The sequence below is a fragment of the Leptidea sinapis genome, chromosome 9, assembly GCF_905404315.1.
Source record: "Leptidea sinapis chromosome 9, ilLepSina1.1, whole genome shotgun sequence".
Classification (NCBI taxonomy): Eukaryota; Metazoa; Arthropoda; class Insecta; order Lepidoptera; family Pieridae; genus Leptidea; species Leptidea sinapis.
The window spans coordinates 9,118,589-9,139,787 of NC_066273.1; the positions used below are offsets into that span (position 1 = coordinate 9,118,589).

The 21,199-nt window shown below is 36.5% G+C and overlaps 3 protein-coding genes across 3 annotated transcripts; 2 read left to right on the forward strand and 1 right to left on the reverse strand.

Annotated features, from left to right (window-relative positions):
* The first annotated feature begins 108 nt into the window (after positions 1 to 108).
* Positions 109 to 13,910, forward strand: LOC126966247 (uncharacterized). The gene is made up of 9 exons (XM_050810221.1): positions 109 to 120; positions 419 to 533; positions 3,762 to 3,833; positions 3,908 to 4,035; positions 5,025 to 5,237; positions 8,144 to 8,348; positions 10,806 to 10,957; positions 12,262 to 12,471; positions 13,089 to 13,910. Exons 2-9 carry the CDS (start codon positions 518 to 520, stop codon positions 13,269 to 13,271), a joined length of 1,179 nt encoding a protein of 392 aa, XP_050666178.1. The 5' UTR covers positions 109 to 120; positions 419 to 517; the 3' UTR covers positions 13,272 to 13,910.
* LOC126966242 (arginine kinase) lies at positions 1,912 to 3,236 on the forward strand. The gene has a single exon (XM_050810203.1). It carries the CDS (start codon positions 1,942 to 1,944, stop codon positions 3,202 to 3,204), a length of 1,263 nt encoding a protein of 420 aa, XP_050666160.1. The 5' UTR covers positions 1,912 to 1,941; the 3' UTR covers positions 3,205 to 3,236.
* Positions 13,901 to 18,506, reverse strand: LOC126966253 (coiled-coil domain-containing protein 34-like). The gene is made up of 4 exons (XM_050810228.1): positions 17,844 to 18,506; positions 16,381 to 16,630; positions 15,477 to 15,623; positions 13,901 to 14,158 (listed from the first exon to the last, which is right to left on the reverse strand). The coding sequence occupies exons 1-4, from the start codon at positions 18,393 to 18,395 to the stop codon at positions 14,097 to 14,099; spliced, it is 1,011 nt and encodes a 336-aa protein (XP_050666185.1). The 5' UTR covers positions 18,396 to 18,506; the 3' UTR covers positions 13,901 to 14,096.
* Between the last annotated feature and the right edge of the window lie 2,693 nt (positions 18,507 to 21,199).

A 21,199-nucleotide genomic window follows, 5' to 3' on the forward strand; every position in this document is an offset into this window, starting at 1 on the left:
GGCTTTAGACCGAAGAAAATTTGCAATAGCTCGCGACCCTATATCCCCAAACGGGTCTACGCCATTGCACGTTGCTACGGTTTTTGGAAAAACTAATATAGTAAAATATCTGGGTGGACGGTAAGTTTGAAAATAATTTTAAGTTGACTTCTCGACCCATGGAAGCTGCTACAATTTTGGCTTACAAACAACAAATATTAAATTTGCATAGATTTCCTGAAACACTCTCTGCAGTGGACTTCGAAGGAAGAACAGCACTACATTACGCTGCCGTTCTGCCCGATAACGGTCATTATTATCATTTGTTACAACAACTTGGTGCGAACACTAAAGATTTGGATGATGTAAGGCCAAAAAATATTTTCTTTAATCTATAGAGTCATATATAAATTGTATTTAATATGATATTTGTTAATAGAACGGTGTTTCGGCTGAAGATTATTATAAAAATCCAAGATTACTACCACTATCCCAATTGTTTAAAGATTTTGGTATAAGTGAAGAAACTGCCAAGGAAATGTTTTCAGATAAAGGTTAGTAGTATATTATGAGTCTGAATTCTCATCAATAAAATCGAAAAAGTACTCCAACTTATTCAGGCAGCACCAGTATAATTCCACAAACTTTGAACACAAACGTTACACGTTAAACGTTACAGCAATCAATAATATGCTCCCTACAAGGTGCCCATATCACTCATACCGATCACGTATCATCGTATCACCCAGACAGTTCATTTTATTGCTCAGTTACTGAATGAAACTATGAATAATGCACAGCCCTGTGTATAAACAGTTAAGAATCATTCTAGAATGATTTCGAATAGTGTAGTAGATAGTACATGGAGTACTGTTCTCACCTCTGGGCGGGTGCTACCCAGCACCAGCTTCTTCCATTTGACCGCATACAACGAAGAGCGGCTCGAATCATCGACGATCAAGTCATCTCCGATCGGCTTGATTCTCTAGCATTGCGTAGAGATGTGGGTTCTCTCTGCATCTTCTACCGCATTTATCACGGGGAGTGCTCAGAGGAGCTGTTCGGGTTGATTTCAGCGGCCGAATTCCACCATCGGACATTACGTGCAAAGTACCATCCGCATCACGTAGACGTCTGGCATTCCACAACCGCGCGTTTTCTTCGAAATTTCTTGCCTCGCACAGCCACTTTGTGGAATCAACTACCGGCAGCTGCAGCGGTCTTCCCGAACAGATACGACTTAGGGACCTTCAAGAAAAAAGTATACTCCCACCTTAAAGGCCGGCAACGCATTTCTTGACACACCTGTTGTTGCGGATGTCCATGGGCGGTTGCCTCACCTCTTCCCATCCCGTGAGCCTCTTGCCCGTTTGCCCCCTCTCATATAAAAAAAAAAAAAGTAGTACCAAAAAAACATATTGCTTACATGCAACTCTGCTTACAAACACAGCAGGTATGTCAAGGTCAAGGTTCCTTTACGCTGTTAAATACCTATCGAATTCTCGCGAACATTCGAAGTACTTAAAAATATCAATTATGTATACAATGGTGTTTCACAATTGCAAATTACCTTCTTTTTAACCAATAAGTTAAAGTAGAGATTGTGTTAAATGTTTATTTGTTCGGGATTTGTGCATTTAATCACACTTTTACGCACACAATAACGTTTTTTTGCTGTTACAAAAAAAAAGTAGCTGAGCTGACAAAACTCCTTGTCAGCTCTAATGTAAAAATAACATAAAACTCATTCACAACTAAACTTCGAAGGTGTTTCGATTTTTTTGATGAGCGAATGTGGATATATTTTTAAGCATAATATACTTATAAACTTTTTTGGTATTATTATTGTCATACTCATTAGATATAATTTATGTAGTGCCAGGCGACCGTTCATCATCTCGACGTACTTTGGATATACCCGAAGTTTTGGAAACGCTAGATCGATGTTTTGACCTTTTAACTATGGCCAAACCATTAAGGACACCGCTGTCAGCATCATCTAACAAAGGCACTCCTACACTTATTCTAGGCAGATTTCTTAATAAAGCTGTATTTGATTTGATAAAATATCGTATTACCAAACTAGATCATGACTTATTTGATGTCATATGGCCAGCTGTGAAGAAAATTCCAAATAATAGAAATATATTACAAACTATAGAGGAAGACTTTCCTGGCGGAGTAACTGCACCTGATTATCATGTATATGAAGTTTTCAATGAATTTTTAACACCATTTATCAAGGACTTACACAATATAAATGTATCTTCTGAATTACCTATGCATCCACCATCTGATTTTATAAAAAAATCCAAATCCTCGATGGAATTAAATGTTGATCCAACTGATGAATATGTTTTCGCCGGCTACATAGAATGTTCAAGAAATTTGGAATACTTCGAACTTCCTATTAATATTAAAGTAGGTAAATTAGAAGCTATCGAAAGAATAATAACGACTATTATATTAGATTCAGAATTTACGAAAGTAACTGATCATAAAAATCCAAACTCCGATAAAAAAGGAGGAACTTATTTTACATTAAACGAAGTATTGGAAAAACCATCAGAGTTAAGTGCAACATTAGCGTCTTCTGGATTATTGATTGCTCTCTGTGACAGAGAAGAAATAGATGATTATAGCAGACTTCACGGCAGACATTGGCCATATGGTAGGGGAGTTTATTTAAGTGATGATAAAACCGTTGCAATTTGGATCAACGTCCACGAACACTTACGAGTACTAGTTTCAACACCAACAGACTTCCCTGGTGAAATCGGCTTGCCTTTTAATAAAATGTCACAAATTATGACATACCTCCATGATAAACTTAATTTTGTATGGCATGATAAACTCGGGCACTTATCGAGTAGACCCACATTTCTAGGTGCTGGAATAAGATTTAATCTGATTGTTAATTTTCCTGCACTTTCACAGGATTGTGAAAATCTAAAGCATTTGTGTGCTGTAAGAGGTTTACAGTATAGGGAGACATTTAGCAGCGATATCGCAAGAATTAGTAATTATCAGTCTTTGAGTATTTCTGAGAGCATTTGTTTTGACGACTTTGCCACAGCAACATCAAATCTTCTGCAACTTGAGAGAGATGTGTCAATGCAAAATTCGGCACACATCGCTACAATGCTCAGCAATATATTTCGCAGAAAAAGAAGTGGCCATGCTGGTTTAGACAGCCCGAATAGAAAATTGCAAGATAAACATTAATAAACAAATTTTAACGTTTCCAGAAAATAATATTTTAGTCCAATAATGCAATTATATTTAGATTTAGCAGTTATTTATAATATGTTGGAAAGGCATAGGTTATACTAGCTTACAAAGGATTATTACGCGTTTAAGGATTAAATGGATTATTAAGGTTTTGATGTTTTTGATGTTCTTCTACTCTTAGGTTAGTACCAAGTGTATAAATATAGTAATAGTATGTGTGTTTTTAAAGACGTGTGGCGTGTTCGTAGACGCATTCTGTATGTTATTTTTTGCTTTCGCTGTTTTTTAACATGTTTATCACATTAGTCAGCAAAATTTCAACAGCACCTTTACACCAAAAAACTATGCCTTTCCAAAAATTGTTAACCCCACTAACTTCAGCCACCCCAAAAAAATCGATAGCCTCTATTATTCTACAGTCATTGATTCCGCTTTTGTCACGTTTATTGTCCGATATAATACTAACCGTAGTTATTAACTTTTGTGTGCTAACACACGTGCAGCTAATTTCCCACAGCGAAGGCCAACACTGAATAATTGATCGATTACAGAAACGAGCGCTGGTAACGGCCATTTGGACATTCCCATCTTTCACACCGAAGAAGGCAGATATCTAGCTAAGTGTAAGAACATTTTTAATTTTGTGAAATGGACCACAAACTCGGAAAAGAAATTGACGTGGAAACTATATTTTCAGCTCTCGGCGATCCTTTAATTAAAGGTCTGACCGAAGTAGCCAACGTAAAGCCAAAAGATCCAATCGCTTTCCTCGCAACGTTTCTTCACAATTTTCCAGAAGATGAAAAACCTCGACTTGGGACTCAAGTAAGAACTAATATTAGTTATCTAAGTATATATTAATTACTATTTATATTTAATTTACTAAACTTTATTTATTCATCTTTAAGATATTAAATTTTTAATAATAATAAACTGAAATATGATGAAACACAACTATAGTAAATATATAATATAATAATTCTTAAGATGACTATATTAAATATTTCTTCTATCCTGCAATATTAAAATTATCATTTCAATATCTATATGCCGACTTAAATTCGCTTCTCGTTTTTTAAAAATATTATTCAGTATTGTTTAGAATAGTTAACTAAGCAAAGACTTCGGGTAAATATCCAATTCATTTTATACCTACATGCTACTGTTATTTTTTATTGATTTAAAACTTTATTTTTTTTAAATACATTACTATGCATACAAGGTAAAATGAATGCATAAGTATAGCAATTTTCCTAATCATCTACAAATTATATCTCATCTCGTGAAATTATGAACCAATGATTTGTTATATAGATATTGTAATTTTATGTAGGTGTATGTGATGTGCCTATTTGGTCGCTGCGAACTGCCGTCCGCTTATTGCATGCCATCGCGTTATTTGTCAAGAATTTCCTCGTAATGAAGTATTTAGATTAAAATGTATAACGTGTTACACAGCACGTAATACATTTTAATTTATTAATTTTGAGATCAATAAGTCCCCGTTTTCGTTTTATGATCGGAACAACTCAATTTTCATGTTGTTATTATATTAGCTACGTAACTAGGTAGTTAGAGATATTTCTGGGCAAATGAGACTTGACATTTTATGTCCCAAGGAGACGGGCGCAATCGTAGCGCCGCTCAAATTTTTTTGGTTTTTCAAGAATTGTATTGAATTGTAGAATTGCAACCGGCATTGTAATGGGCAGGATGTATCATTTACCATCAGCTGAAAGTCCTGTTCGTCTCATCCCTATTTGTCATAAAAAATGCGATTTTGATTTATGTCTTTAAACTAGTCTTACTTCTAGGAGTCTAAGACAATCATTACCAAAGAGGAGGCCGAACTTGAAAATGAGCATGCTCCTTATAATTATACCGAAGATATCAAAGAAGAAAAACCTGTTAGGAGTGCAGCACTGACTACCACTCGACCTAATAAACCAATTGAAGTTATAACTATAGAACCTAAGGATGAAACTAGTCCTGATGCACCAGAAGCAGCATTTAGTAGTGCTGATAGAGTGAGTATATACAGCGTGGCGCCATAATGGCGACATTAAATGAATACACGGGTAGAGGTCAGATAACCTTCATCATCAACAGCCGGAAGACGTCCACTGCTGGACAAAGGCTTCCCCCAAAGATTCCCACGACGATCGTTCCTGTGCTGCCCTCACTCAACGTATTCCGGCGATCTAGACCAGATAGTCGGTCCATCTTGTGGGGGGCCTACCAACACTGCGTCTTCCGATACGTGGTCGCCATTCGAGGACTTTACTGCCCCAACGGCCATCTGTCCGTTAGGGCACATAGTTTCCCTGCCCACTGCCACTTCAGTTTCGCAATCATTTGCGCTATGTCGGTAACTTTGGTTCTCCTATGGATATACTCATTTCTAATTCGCTCTCGCAGGGAAATTCCGAGCATAGCCCTCTCCATTGTCCTCTGAGCGACCATGAGCTTCCTCATAAGGCCTATAGTTAGCGACCACGTCTGCGTACCGTAAGTCATCACTGGCAACACACAGGTTGAAAACCTTCGTCTTCAGACACTGTGGGATTTGTGTATATCAAATTATTTGATAACCTTACTTTAAAACAATCTAAAACTAAAGTAAATAAGTGAAATATTGAAATGTTTAAACAAACAAATTATATATTAAGAAAACAAAATTTTAATCAACCTTACGTGGTCGCATCAGACGGCACGTTGTAGGCGTCAGTGCCTAAGCGCGGCTACTAGGTTTCTTACAGGATGTTCCTAAATGACATTTTGAAAAAATGATTTATTTAGGTGAATTATGTATTTTTTTTTTATGATTACGGTTAAGTAGTTCCATCCGTATGTTTATTTAATGTTGCCATTGTAGCGGCAAGCTGTATACATTTCATCATGTTTGTTATACGTTTTTTTCTTACAAATGAAACTACATGACCAAATAACTGCATAAAAAAAACATATTGTAAATAAAGCCCAATTACAATATCATACGAATGTTATAAGGTATGCAGAAGTAAAACACATCACCTCGATTTTCTGGATGTTGTAGTATTTATGCACGGTGCAGTTTGAAAGCATTCCTTCTTACAAGTGACCATGAGTCACCATTTTTTTATGGAAAGGGAGGACAAACGATCGTACGGGTCACCTGGTATTAAGTAATCACCGCCGCCCACATTCTCTTGCAATACCAGAGGAATCACAGTAGATTGGCCGGCCTTTAAGGAAGGTTTACGCGCTTTTTTTTAACGTACCCATGTCGTATCGTCCCGGAAACACCACAATATAAGGAAGCTCATTCCACAGCTTTGTAACAATTTGAAACAATATGTTAAGTAGGTATATTGGAAAGAGGCAAAGTAAATAAAAAAAAAAAAATTGTGTGTTTAATTGCTTTCGTTTTCAAGTTTAAAGATAAGTTTTGTTCTTTTTAAGGAAGATAAACGAGCATACATACGTGGGTAACACTGAAAATGTTTAGAACAGGCCAGTTAGAAACATTGCTAATGAAAACTTTTTTGAATTTCAATTTTAGAACTCTTTGGTAACCTAATGTAGCATATTCCATTCATTTGTCATTTGTTTTTGTGAAATGGCGGCAAATCTAAAACTCTTGTTACACGTGCAAATGAACATAACGCGACAAAATTTTTGGTCAATGATTTATTATGACTTTCGTTGTGGGCTTACTCAACAACAAAGCTATGATAGGCTGAGATTAGCATTTCTTAATGACGCCCCATCCTGTGCCACTATTTACAATTGGTTTAACGAGTTTAAGCGTGGACTTTCCTAATGTAGTATAGGTATGCATTCATTTGTTTGTCATACATATTATTGATGTCTGATGGTGTGGGTACTTAAAAAATGGGGGTTATATGGATAAAACCTAAAGTGCTAGTAATTATTCTCACTTTTTTAACAAAATTAACTAAAATACGCTTGTGTGTGTATGTTGGTTCAGGTTTAGAAATGTACCATAATTTATTTGGTATATCAGAATATACAATATAACATAAACCCAAAATTTCATCACTATCAGATTTTTTTATAACTTCTTGAAGCTTAAACGGGTTATACCGTGATATTGAAACAGTCGATACATCACAATTCTAACTTATCATGACATGTATACAGTCTTTAATTTTAATGGTTCTAATCAATGACGTTCTATTCATAAAGACAAATCACGTCGTATAAAAATAAAGCCGAAATATGGAACATGCCACAAATTACATCAAAATAAGCATCGACTGGTATATCTATATCTATTGCCGCATTTACTCCAGTTGTTGAAAATATTTTTGGTCAATATGCAGCAATGTAGGACATTTATTCAGTTCAGGTTTACACACGACTAAGGAGACAAGTGTGCATACATTGTCTTTAAGCAAACTTGCCCTTCCGCTATCAGACTGTGAATAAAGTGCGAATGATATGTCCTTATAAGTATAATATAGAATTCATCATTGGTTCTAATACATTTTATAATTTTCATTGATTGTTATTGTTTCATCAGGCAAACGCCAGCTGTAGGGATCTGAAGTGGTCTTAAAAAAACAATATTTAAGAACATGTCCATACCAGTGTGAAGCTCCTTTGCACAGTATACCGGCTAGATTATGGGTACCACAACAGCGACTTTTTCTGCTGTGAAGCAGTAATGTGTAAGCATTATTGTGTTTCAGTCTGAAGGGCGCCGTAGCTAGTGAAATACTGGGCAAATGAGACTTAACATCTTATGCTCAATGTGACGAGCGCAATTGTAGTGCTGCTCGGAAATTTTGGGTATTGCAAGAATCCTGAGCGGCACTGCATTGTAATGGGCAGGGCAAGTATAAATTACCATAAGCAGAACGTCTTGCTCGTTTCGTCCCTGAATATCATAAAAAATTATTCAACCTGTCCAATACATTATGTTATACAGGATGAACACGGTCAGTCAATGCTGCACTTTGCAGCGGCTCGGACTCACACAAACAACGCGTTATTCCAACTGCTACAGGAGACGGACGTGAGCCTGGGCTATCGGGATGAACTGTACAGAACTGCCAGGGACATCTCAATACAAGCAAATGTACTCGAAAACACAGCTGAAATTGACCGATTTGTCCTACATTTGGCTGCAAGAGGTTAGTAGCAACCACAAACTTACAATATAGGTACAAGCGTTGAGATAAACAAAGTGTACTTGAGAAAAGAACTCTAACGGAGATACAGCAAGATAGAAAAGGAAAGCGAATTTATTGTCACAATTACTGATTTTAATTGACTTGTAAACAGTGGAGGTAACCTCCATTGTATTTTTAGTATAAATATAATAACGCACACATTGTCAAATGTAACTCTCTCGAATTATGAGGCTGTCAGAGGGCCTACCGTGAACTGTTATTGCAATTCAATTGACGACTTAAAATCAACTGCTTTGCCCTTTCATACCACGGCCTCATAAGAGCTATCGGATTTAGGTTAACGTCAAATCAAGTCGGAAATTGTCGCCTCCTGTATGACTCATAGACCACCAATCAGGAAGAATTGTTTTAAGTGATTTAATCTAAGATTAAGGATTGGTCGCAAAGTGCGGCAATAAATAGAACGCCCAAGTGGGCGTACTCGAGCCAGTCTCGAACAATGTGTGACGTTGACGTGCCACATGTTCTGTTAAACTTAAATATCGGATTGCGTAGTAAACTTTGTAAAAATAATAATACAAGAAATAAGAAAGACACATAGATCATATATCATAAGTAAATATTTTGTATTTTATTTTGTAAGGAATTAATTAAAACGCTCCAATAATTGTAACTGGCTTTTTAGACCAGTGCTGAAGCCTTTGAAAATGATAAAAAGTCAAAAAAAAAGTATGATGAAACCAATTGGAAACGGAAGTGAATACATGGGGCATACTTAAAGTTTTGCACCTTTAGCTAATGGGAACTATTTGAAATTCAAATGTTATATTTTTTTAAGGGTTGCAACCTTCTTAGTAATAAAAAAAAACAATTGGCGGGAAATCATATTTTGTCAATTGTTTTTTATCACACATCAATTGTACGTAAGCAACGAAAACGGAATTAAGTCGAAAAGATTTTAGAGCGATGTTTTTTTATCATTTTAAAAGTTCTCAAAGTTCTCTCTCTCCGCAAGACGAAACGTTTTCAAAATGGTTTTTTGAGAGAAGCAGCTTGCTTGTGCACCGTGAACTGAGATCATAAACTGACAGCGGAGCAGAAGCGGGGTCGCGTGGTATGGTGCTCACAGATGCTAATGAAGTACGACCACCGACTTTTAATGCTGTTTATTACATTATCACAGGAGACTAAACTTGGATTTATTGTTTTGAACCCGAAAAACCCGAAAAAAAAACATCAATCTTGTGAATGTGAGGGTGTTTGAAAATGAGAACAGGCCAACAAAAGTAAGGCAGGCGAGAAACGTTGGTAAAAAAAATGATCGCATTTTTATTCTCAGCTACGGGTCCCATCTGCACAATTCCACTTGAAGATCAAAAGAGTGTTAATGCCGAGTGGTATTCTACCATTTGTTTACCCAGGGTGTTAAAAAAGTTCGCGAAGGACGACCAAAAAGCCGCGTTCTCCTACATTATGACAACGCTTCTTCACACAACGCCAACAAAACTCTAGTCATTTTAAGATTCCGAAAAAGTACAACTCGTAACCCATCCTGCACATAGCCCCTTACCTAGCACCCTGTGATTTCTGTATTTTCCCCAAAATCAAAGATTTAATGAGAGGTTTCACTTTTACCAATTCCGAAGAGGCAGTGATAGCGTTCAATCAGCACGTAGAAAACATGCTTTAAGATCTGTGGTCCTTCTGTTTTAAAAAATGGTTCGATCGCATGAAAAAATGTTTAAAGTGTAAAGGAGAGTATTTTGAAAAGCAATAAACATAATATTTTGGTTATAAGTTATAACATGTTGTTTTTTTAACTTACGCAAAACTTTTAGTGTGACCTACGTATAACAAAAATAATATAAGGAAAAATAAATTACGGGTGAGGTTTGAGGTTAAAAAACGGTTTATCTCGATTTGCGGAAAACTACAAATTCAATGTAAAAAAGTTAAATAGTATGTGTGTAGGTAACAAAAAGATCTATATATAACTTTTGTTTTCTCATTTTTTTCACATAACCTCAAAATTTATATGAAAGATCGGCCGAAAATTATTATTCCTTTTATGGGTTTCATCCTACTATTATTTTTTTGGTTTAAAAAATTATCGACCCTGGTCTATTTACGTTACTTTTTGCGTAAAAGTTTACATTGTATTATTATTTTAGCTACCCGACGTTTCGTGACATTTTTAGAATACGTTTTGAGTCCTGAAAAGGTGAAGAAAAGTGGCTTTTACGCAAATACACGCGTTTGAATCCTATAAACAGTGTTTTATTCAAATTCGGAGTGTTCACAGAGTACGATGTAATATAATTCATTTATATGTAAAAACAGGCGACAGTGGGACCTGCAAGAAATAAGAACTTGTAAATATTCTATGGGTGTTCCTTTTTATGTAACGAATTTTTCAGTTCTCAATTTTCTCTCTTATATCTTATCATATTTTTTCAGGTGAAACGGCAAAGTTGTCTGAGCTGCTACTGCAAGGATATGATCATATACTGGATGTAGTGGACGAGAACAATGTACCAATAACTGAACTTGTTTCTCAACGAGGCCATGCAGACACGTCAAAATTGCTATCGTCTATTCCAACTTTTGAGGTTTTTAACTTTTTTTTATGGAATAGGAGGACAAACGAGCGTACCTACGGGTCACCTGGTGTTAAGTGATCGCCAGTGCTGCCCACATTCTCTTAACTTAACCCAACTTCTCCGTTGATAAAAATAACTAGTTAGATTGACTTGTAGATAAGCTAGATTTTGAAATTTCGAATACTTTTGTTTAACTTGCCTTGTTAGAATTTAGAATATTAAGCTATTCCAAACCGATAGAGCAGAAATTTTGCCTGTACACATTTAGTTTGATAATGTATGTAGATTAGCCAAGTAAACATAAATTTGTCGATCATATTATGATCGATTCCACAAGACTGCAGTCATGTTATTTGACTACACTCTCAAGATTTGGGTGTCAAAGTAAAGGTATTTCTGGTTAAGCATAGAAAAATAAAATTCAATCTTTTTTTTATGGTGGAGGCCCAAGATGGAGGATTTTATCTTTGCAATAATAATACTTGTAGAAGTAACAAAATAATGATGGGTTTTGCTGAATAGAATACAAAAATTACAAGAATTACAACTATCGTTACATGCAATGACGTTATATACATTTGGACATATCATTCGCAGTCTGATAACGGAACGACAAAAGTGTGGTTAAAGTCAATTTAAGCACACTTTTCTCCTTAGTCGTGTGTCAACTGTGTGTCAATTAACAAGCCTAAGTGTGCTATAAAACGACTGAACAAATCTTGATCGGCAAATAGGGACAGACTGACGAACATAAAACTTACAGCAACGCTCTTTGTCGTCTGGGTTTACAAAATACCTAACTGCTATTCCACAGATGTCACTGTGCAAATCTGGTTCTAAATTCAAAATACGCAGCTGCAACTGAAATATTGTTTACATTGCTGCCTATTGTATTAATATTTTAAACAACTGGAGTAACAGAACAGAACTGAAATGTATAGACATAGCATTCGACGGTTATTATGGTGTCATTTGTGGCATGTGCTATATTTCGGCTTTGATTTTGTATGAGGTGCATTGTCTATATGTACAGAACGTCATTGGTGGCATGACTAATAATTCTAAAAAGCATGCAGCGATAAAAAAAAGGGATAATGTGAAATCTAATTAAATTATTAAAGCTCTTTTTTCATATTATAACTGAAATACCAAAGAAGAAGCTGGCTTTTAATTATTCTCAAAGTTTAAAACGTACTCCCAATCATCACTTGACAAATATGAAATCACAGCAAGGGGGTGCTGAGGTGATATTACAAATAATATTAATACATTAATTAATTATATTGAATCTGTATTTAAAATTTGATCGTAAGGAATCTCGGGAAAATCTACATGGCGCAATAAAAAGAGGTGACCTAAAAACTGTCCAAGATCTGCTCTCAAAAGAAGGGGGTAGGACGCTGGCAAGAGCCCAGAACGCACTCGGAAGGACTTCTCTCCACATCGCCGTTCTTATTGGGCAAGAAGAAATAGTTTCCTATTTGGCACAGAACTTTCCAGAACTGCTAAGAACTGGTGATAATGTAAGTGAACTCATGCGACATTCATAATATGTATTTCTAAATAAAATACTTTTAAAGGATTATTTATAATAGGGGGAGAACGGGTTTCCCTGAAAATGTGGTCTAAGAAGGTCATGAAACTTTGTTAAATAATAATAAAAAAGTGACACAAAGAACCTTAAAAAATACAGATATAATTATATGCGTTTTAATCCTTTAAAAATTAATTTAATTAAATGTGAAATACTCGCGTTATTCAAAGAAAATGCTATATGAATTTCAAGTAACTTTTGGGCTAAAATTCGTCAGTGCTTCTATATCTCTTTTCTCAAGGCTTGAAACACTATGACGGTATAATAAGTCGTTTATTTCTTCAGTAACTGAACACGTTTGTTGGTTTCAAGACTTCGACCTGTATGCGGGAATGAGTCCTGAACGAGCAGTTGTGTGGTGGTGTCATCAGCCCACAACAGTGACAATAACGTAGATATCTTAAGATGGAGGAGAGCGCAGCGAACTGCGATACGAGTACGACCACATTCTTCCGCGCCCTACTAGCAACATTCTTCGTAACTTCTTCAGTAACGGCTCTGTCGTGACCACATCTGCTTCTAAATTAACTCTTATTGTGTTTGTAGCTTGAACGGACCCCCCTACATTATGCGATGGGCGTCGAAAAGATGGAATCGTTAAGTCGCATTCTAACCAAGGCGGGCGCCAAACGTGTACTCAAGGACCTCAAAGGACGTCAGCCGTCTTACTACTACATGAACAAATCTGACATTCTACGGCTCAAGGAAGAAGAGGAAGTGTATTTGTAGAAGGTTTAAGAAAATTAATCAACTAGAAAATGTCATGGACGAGTCTATTCTAAATCCCAACAAATACAACAACATAATTAAGCTTTCGAGAAATGACAATGCCAAAAAACTGACATTTAGGATGATCGTTCTAAATTGACAGATAATTTTACTGACATTGATATCATGTAGATACGATATGTGTGATATACTTATAAAACAACCGAAAAAAGTGATCCAACAGCACACAGACATATAGGATTGAATGATTTGAATGTAATGCGTCCCAATCAGGACGCTTTCGAGTCACGTGATGAGCACGCACATAGCATATTCTACTTCTTTTTAATATTTCAATGGGAAATGTTAAAGTATAGGATACGGAATGTTAGATTGTCATCATAAGACTAAAACTACGTGTACCTACCTAAGGATTTTAGTCTCATAATAATTATTGTCGTTAAATTATACTAGATCATAAAGTGGTAAGTATTATATAATAAATCGCTTTCATAAAGTATTTTCAACTTAGATGGAAAGAACATATTTTTAAGAAACTCTTGGGGACCCTTTTATGATGAATAGAATAGGTAATTTTTGTACAAAATGGATGTCAGTTAGAATACAAATACTAAAAATAAATGAGGAGATACTAAACAATTGTTTTATTTATCTATTTTAACTAAACAATAAAGCAAAAATACTATAAGATCGATTTATAAGCGTAAAATATCTCGAAAATAAATTTATACAATCGTCAGTCTCGAATGAGATTTTGCAATCGGAGATGCACGTCGACAAAAAAAAGTACCTTAACAAAATATGGAATCGACACATATCTTCTTTTTATGTAGATGATTGCCAGGGAATTGGGTTAATGTACATTTGTGATACAGAACCTCTCATACCTGAAAAGATACCAAATGTAAGTAATGTATAACTTCATGTTAGATATGATCTTTTGTAGGAACTAACAGATGACATTGACCAACGATGATAGTATTGCTTAAAAGAGGTAAATATCGCTCAAAATCGCAAATCACAATGTATCTATTACTATTTGGAAAGGGTGGCTATTGTCCTAATGATACCTAGTATAACCACGTCCAAAAATGAACTATTGTGTTTGCCATTACCTCGCGGCATTAACTAACCGCAGTATCTTCTTTACGCGAGTATTCCAAACATCACCTGGAAGCAGGATGTAGTCACCAAGGTGGTGTTTCACTTATGTATCAGATGGCCGCAATCGCAGCCCAGATTAAAAGTACAGGTGGAAAATGTACTGATGAAGTTTATAATGAATTAGATGTATTGATAGATTAAATGTTTATTATCACAAATCGAAAAAATAAAGAAGAGAAGAAGAATTAAAAATAAAATATAATTTTCCCAAAATTCTTTCTATTCATACGTTACTTATGTTATGTTATATATATGTTCATCAATAATACTACGAAAGGAAATTCGTTCTAACCGATTTTTCCACGACACTCACGGATAATTTTTCATTCCTAAATCTGTCTACTATTTGGTTGCGAAACATGGCTTGTGAGTTATCCAAACCATAGGTATTTGTAAACAATGTTTACGTCACTGTTGGCGCTTTGTAAAACGCTAACTAAGCGACACTCGCAACCGGCCGGTTGCTCTATGAGTGAGACTAACCACAAGACAATAGAAGCCAGGAGGCGTTTTTTTATGGAAAAAGGAGGACAAACGAGCGTACGGGTCACCTGGTGTTAAGTTATCACCGCCGGCCATATTCTCTTGTAACACCAGAGGAATCACAGGAGCGTTGCCAGCCTATAAGGAAGGTGTACACGTTGTTTTAGAAGGTACCCATGTCGTATCGTCCCGGAAACACAGCACAAGGAAGCTCAGTCCACAGCTTTGTAGTACGTGGAAGAAAGCTCCTTGAAAACCGCATTGTGGAGGACCGCCACACATCCAGATGGTTGGGATGATACTTCAAGGGATCAACGTAATAAAGTACACATTTTGTTTTTGTAAATAGTTTCCTACCATCTATCGATGTTTATTGAGGTTGTCATCACTAGTTTTAGTACCGCAGACTCTCGCTACATGGCCAACAGCGCCAAAACGGCGAATATCAAACAGGCACAAAAGCACTTTGACAGCTGCCAGTCCAGTGGTATATAGTAGAGGTCAGTGATCTAGACGTATAAATGATCTAAGCTGTCAGTGAATAAACATCAATCGTACTTAGTTCACCCTGGTTCAATGGCACGGGGAGGGGTTTGTTCTTGCTTGTCCTCAGCCAGTCGCGATATGCTCGCTTGCCTTCAACGCGCTTCTTTTCCTCTTCGATAGCAGCACGCGCTGCGTTACGCTCTGCCTTTGTCTTCATTGCTAAAAAATATAATTTGTAGAGTTGAGTTATTAATGTCAGTTAGTAGTGTTGCCACAACATGTCGCCGCGGTGGTGAACTATGGTACCATCAGCACATACGAAGATTCGTTTATGTTCTAATTACTACTCACATATAGAATTATAATTTAATTATTAATGTAAGTAGTGTAGCGCAATGCAGTATTATGTAGCATTTGACCTAATTTTAACATAGCAAAGGAAAAAAGGTCAGTGTGTTTTCAAGCAGTGGAAGCCAAATTGAATACTGCGTTCGCTATTTGAGCTTTATTGAACGGAGTGTTTAATTTGGCATATATCGATAAACGCAGAGAAGTGTAAGTAATAGAACGTTAAAATTATATATTGGCTGACCCGACAGACGCTGTTGTGTCAATAGAAAAAAACATGAACTTAAGTCTGTATTCAGGAATAATGTGGTGTGTGGCCATTGGAAATTAATGATTTTATAATATGTTTTAATAAAGTGATAAGCATTAATATCGTATTTGTGTAAGCAGCTTTTACATCAGCGCTTTATAATTGCCAAATTTTAAGGAATTAGAATATTGTATAGTGGTGTCCATAAGAGATAGACTCGAGATATTGAAAAGTAATGTATGGTGGATTTATCTACCACATAGAACTACGGAAAAGTCCGCAATGACATAATCGCCACCAGCTATTGAACTATTTCAATTATTATTCTATGTAGGTACTATTAGCTACACACCTACTATTCCGTCAGATTACACTTACTTTTCATTTCCTCTTCCTTCTTCTTAACCCATTCAGCCAGCTTCTCTTCTTTCTCCCGTTGCCGGCGAGCCATCTCCTGCTCCTGTCTCTCACTCTCCCGATATTTTCGCATTATCGCCTCCGCCTTCTGCTGCTCGACCTGTTTACGCTTTCTTTCCAGCCATCTTCTGTAGGATTCCTCTCGCTGCTCAGCTGTTGTGGTTGGTACTACGCGACGTTTAAGCTTCTCTTGACGAGCCTTTTCGCGTTTCTTAAATCGATATTCATATTGTTATACGGGATATTCAATGACCTGTCTCATGGAAATCAAATCAAAAACGTTTTATTTTGTAGGTAAATCACATTATGTACACTTGAAATACGTCAATTATTTTTATGCTAGCTACTGCTCATTAGGATGTCAAGCTTCCCTAGAAAAGAATGAGCAAGAAACTCTTAACGTTGCTCTTTTGAAAGAGATCGCACAGCCACTTTGTGGAATCAATTACCGGCTGCGGTCTTTCCGAACAGATACGAATTAGGGACCTTCAAGAAAAAAGCATACTCCCACCTTAAAGGCCGGCAACACATTTCTTGACACACCTGTTGTTGCGGATGTCCATGGGCGGTTGCCTCACCTCTCCCCATGGCGTGAGCCTCATGCCCGTTTGCCCCCTCTTATATAAAAAAAAAATTGTTACAAATTCCTATTTATCTACGATGACGTGTATCAATTCTGAGACAGTAACTGTGTCAGAATGTTGTGTGTGAATGTCTCAGTTTCAAGGGACCCTTGGGACTGAGCTGGTGAGGGCCCATTGTATACAACTTGGAAAAGAATGAGAAGCTAGCTTGTGGGTAACCTGTGATTTAAGATATGTCCCGACCATACCAAGTGTCACATCATCATATTTGGTCTTTTGACTTAAAAGGCCAGCACCACTCATATTGCTCCTCTAGTTATTGCCAGTGATCACCACGGTAAGGTTTTTTTTATGGAATAGGAGGACAAACGAGCGTACGGGTCACCTGGTGTTAAGTGATCACCGCCGCCCACACTCTCTTGCAACACCAGAGGAATCACAGGAGCGTTGCCGACCTTTAAGGAAGGTTTACGCACTTTTCTTGAAGGTACCCATGTCGTATCGTCCCGGAAACACCGCACAAGGAAGCTCATTCCACAGCTTCGTAGTGCGAGGAAGAAAGCTTCTTGAAAACCGCACTGTGGAGGACCGCCACACATCCAGATGGTGGGGATGATATCGTAACTTGTGGCGTGTCGTGTGAAGGTGATCCGAATTCTTTCTGTCCTCCTATATAATAAAACAGGGGGATTCTCTCTTAACATATATATATTTCTATCCATTTCTAGTATTTTTTCTATACTTCAGCATATATTTTTTTAAAACCATATAATATGAACATACGGAACCATCCGTTTTTTATATATGTTTTTGCAACAGGGTGATAAAATATTTACTTACCTCTTGTTCCTTTCTCTCTAGCCATTTTTTATATGCTTCCTGCTTTTTCTTCTCACTACGCTGCCGTTCTTCCTTGGCTGTAGTCGTTGTAGAAAGAGAGACCACAGACAATCTAAAGGTATCGGCACCATTTTCTTCTCGATATGTACGATCGCATCGCGGAGTCTGTTCGTTCTCTTCCTCATCTTGTGTTAGCCGACAAGATTTCCTTTTAATGCTAACAGACGAGGTACTCGATATTCGGCCGGTTAAAAACGGAGTAGAGCTGCTTCTATACGTGCTGTGTGGATGTGGCGTGACGTCATCAACACACGACGCATCTATTTGAAGTGACGTTACCGAATGCGATGCCTCAACAGTTTCTATATAAATTGCTGGATTAATATAACGAGTTTTACTCTTCCGGGACACAGTAGATTCCGAGTCACTGAAGTGCTGGATATTTTCGCCAGCGCCGTCAAAAACATGGTTTGATTCTCTAGATCTAAATTCGTGAAAATGGTTGATTCGAGCGCTATCGCCAAAGTCACCCTTTTCAATATCGCTCCCCATACTTCAATAAAACAACATAATTATATACTTTAAATCGATATTTATGAATAAACGTATTACAAACTATAAAATGATTTATACAAAACTACAATATAACAAGTCAACTCGCAAATTGAGAGACGTATGAAATGAGACATTACGAAAAAATTAAAAATATGTAGAATCTCCTTGCCGACTTTTTCTTTCCAGCCAGTAGGAAGGTACAATTGTAGCCTGTAACTTACCCGGTTATTAGCGATACGATGCGAATACTGTACTTATTTAGTTTTTGTGCCCCGCTATTTCACTAATGTATCAATAATTAATTGTATCATAAAAACCTGTGTAAGAAATAGGCACTTAGTATCGCAGATCAATATACACACCTAAATGTAAAAATCATTAAGGCCAGTAGGTATCTACACGCGATGCAAGCGTGTAAAGTGGGTAGGGACCTAGTAGTCTCACAATAAGATACATATTAGTCGTACTCATTTCACAGGACTCCAAGTACATTGGTAAATTAATTTATGCACACTACGATCTACTCGTAGTTTACATATTGGGAACGTTATCTAGTCTTAATGTTATGTATTGCAAAATAAATTTTCGTAGGTAACGCTAGATGGCTAACAGAAAGAAGCCAATGCAAAGTGATAAATCTGCATTTATTTAGTGAAAATAATGAATTTACTGTTATTTAAACCTGAAAGAATAAAAAAGATTGAGAAAAGGTTTTTTCCCAGCGCAACTAAGAAACTCTATTAATACGCCTTGTGAGTGGGGACGGGAACGATTTGCAATCATTGACGCAATTATTTCTGTTCTGCCAGCAATCTTGACAATATTATTATATGATAAATACACGACTAATGAAATATTTAAATGAGTTCAATACCTTATCATCTTCTCAATTCAGTTTTAGGCAAGGCAGATCGACAGAAGACGCAGCCAATGTATTGAGTATCCTTATTACTTACAACTTGATGACGAAAATAAATGTCTGGCACAATTATTAGATCTTTAGAAAGCCTTTGACACCGTCTTTGTTTCCAATTTAATACGTAAGTTTGAGTAAATCGGAATTCGAACCTACATTATTTTAAACTTACACCTAGGTCATGATATAATTAATAATGTACCTATATAATATGTGCCTACTTAAACTTAAAAAAAGCTTTCCTACGCAGTTTATACAGCTGTATTACCTTCTAAAACCTGTGAAGAACTGACAGCGCAGACTAAGAGTACCTAAGCCTAGAGGAAATAATATGTAATAACATATACAGATGACTCACTCCGCAAAATAAATTAAAGAATTAAGGACTCTTACACCCATACAATTAGATGCAATTCAGATCGCACAGCCTTATTGACTTTCATTTTTATTCACCTAGGAGTTGCCTCTCTTTCTAGCGCGACTCTTACCTCTTCTGACGAGGTTAGTTGTTTTCTTTACCTTAAATTGTACCTACCTAGTATAGTAATGGTCATCTTATAAAATTCACTCAGTTTTTCTATACCTACTATAAATAGGTAGCTACCTACGTAATTTTAAGTCAATATTCTTTCGTTGTCAAACCTAGATTAGTTGCAGATAGTAATTAATACCTATATGCGACGGAAGACTACGTTGACTATGTGTCAATATAGTTCATTCTCCTTGAAAAAGTAGTAACTATTTAAATAGGTAGGAGCAACACGAGTACCTACACATCTTCTTAGGTGCTATATTAACAATAACAAACAATTTTTTTGCAGTCGGCTCTTGGTCTAAGTACGAAAATTGAAACACAACCTTTGAACCTACTTTAGTAGGTACCTATTTTAAAATAGGTACCTTATCATGAGTGGTAATTTCATATTAACAACAGTCACTTTTGAATAAGTTGGTTTCAGCGCCTTTAGGAAACTTTTATTTAAATTTGGATCGCAATGAGCTTAAATATGCTGTTTCCAATGACGTGTAGGTATAGAACGTCATTGGCTGTTTCTTTTGTTACTCCATTTCTAAAATATCGGTCGGATCGGTGAATTAGGTGAAGAACAAAGCTCGCGCGTTCGTCACTGCTCGTTCGTGAGTCCCTACTGGATAGCAACGATGTCGTGGCCTCAGCGCGTTACGCGTACTTACGTTTTCGATACCTAGACGGGGAGTCAGACAGGCCTGTCTCAAGTTGCAGCTTAGCTAAAAGAAAAATCTCTTTAAAAAAACAAATTACATTTGCTTCAGTGGTACCTACATGTAAAAATGTAATGGATAATATATCCTGTAATAATCCTACCACTAACCATGTCAGACCCTCCTCGAATAACTATGAATTAAGTGCGCAAGCTCTCGTTTATATTTTTAAACAGCAGCATATTGTATCAAGCTAACAAAATAACAGGAAAATTCAAAATCCAAAAATCTTTTAAACGAAATAGGTATGTATAGCCTTGGTGCAATCTGTCTAGTACCGCAATCCAGTTTGGTGTGAACGTAGTGTTTAAATTCTCTTTGGTTTGGTGAGGTGACCTAATTGAGATTTCTTGACTTAGAAGTGCTTTACTCGAAGTAGGTACCTAATTTACTTTAAAACAAAAGAACATTATCTATAGAAAGTTTACTCGATCAGTAACCTCCCATCAGTAAGAAAACTACATCTTACACTTTATTCTCTTTTTGTAGATACCAAATAGCTTTCTGTACCTAATGTTATAATAATTTAATACCAAATATTTTTTATGACAATAAGGGACGAGACTAGCAGGACGTTGATAGCCGATGGTAATTGATACGCCCTTCCAATGCAATGTAGCTTGCTCAGGATTCTTGAGAAACC

Bases quoted from the DNA above. Each gene is read 5' to 3' on its own strand.
- LOC126966247 (XM_050810221.1), top strand. The intron at 4,036-5,024 runs GTAAGAACTAAT...TCTTACTTCTAG, and splicing joins AACCTCGACTTGGGACTCAA to GAGTCTAAGACAATCATTAC. The intron at 12,472-13,088 runs GTAAGTGAACTC...TTGTGTTTGTAG, and splicing joins TGCTAAGAACTGGTGATAAT to CTTGAACGGACCCCCCTACA.
- LOC126966253 (XM_050810228.1), bottom strand. From the start codon at position 18,395: ATGGGGAGCGATATTGAAAAGGGTGACTTTGGCGATAGCGCTCGAATC. The intron at 15,624-16,380 runs GTAAGTGTAATC...TATATTTTTTAG, and splicing joins GAAGGAAGAGGAAATGAAAA to CAATGAAGACAAAGGCAGAG. The intron at 14,159-15,476 runs GTACGATTGATG...GTATCTTTTCAG, and splicing joins ATTGAACCAGGGTGAACTAA to GTATGAGAGGTTCTGTATCA.
- LOC126966242 (XM_050810203.1), top strand. From the start codon at position 1,942: ATGGCCAAACCATTAAGGACACCGCTGTCAGCATCATCTAACAAAGGC.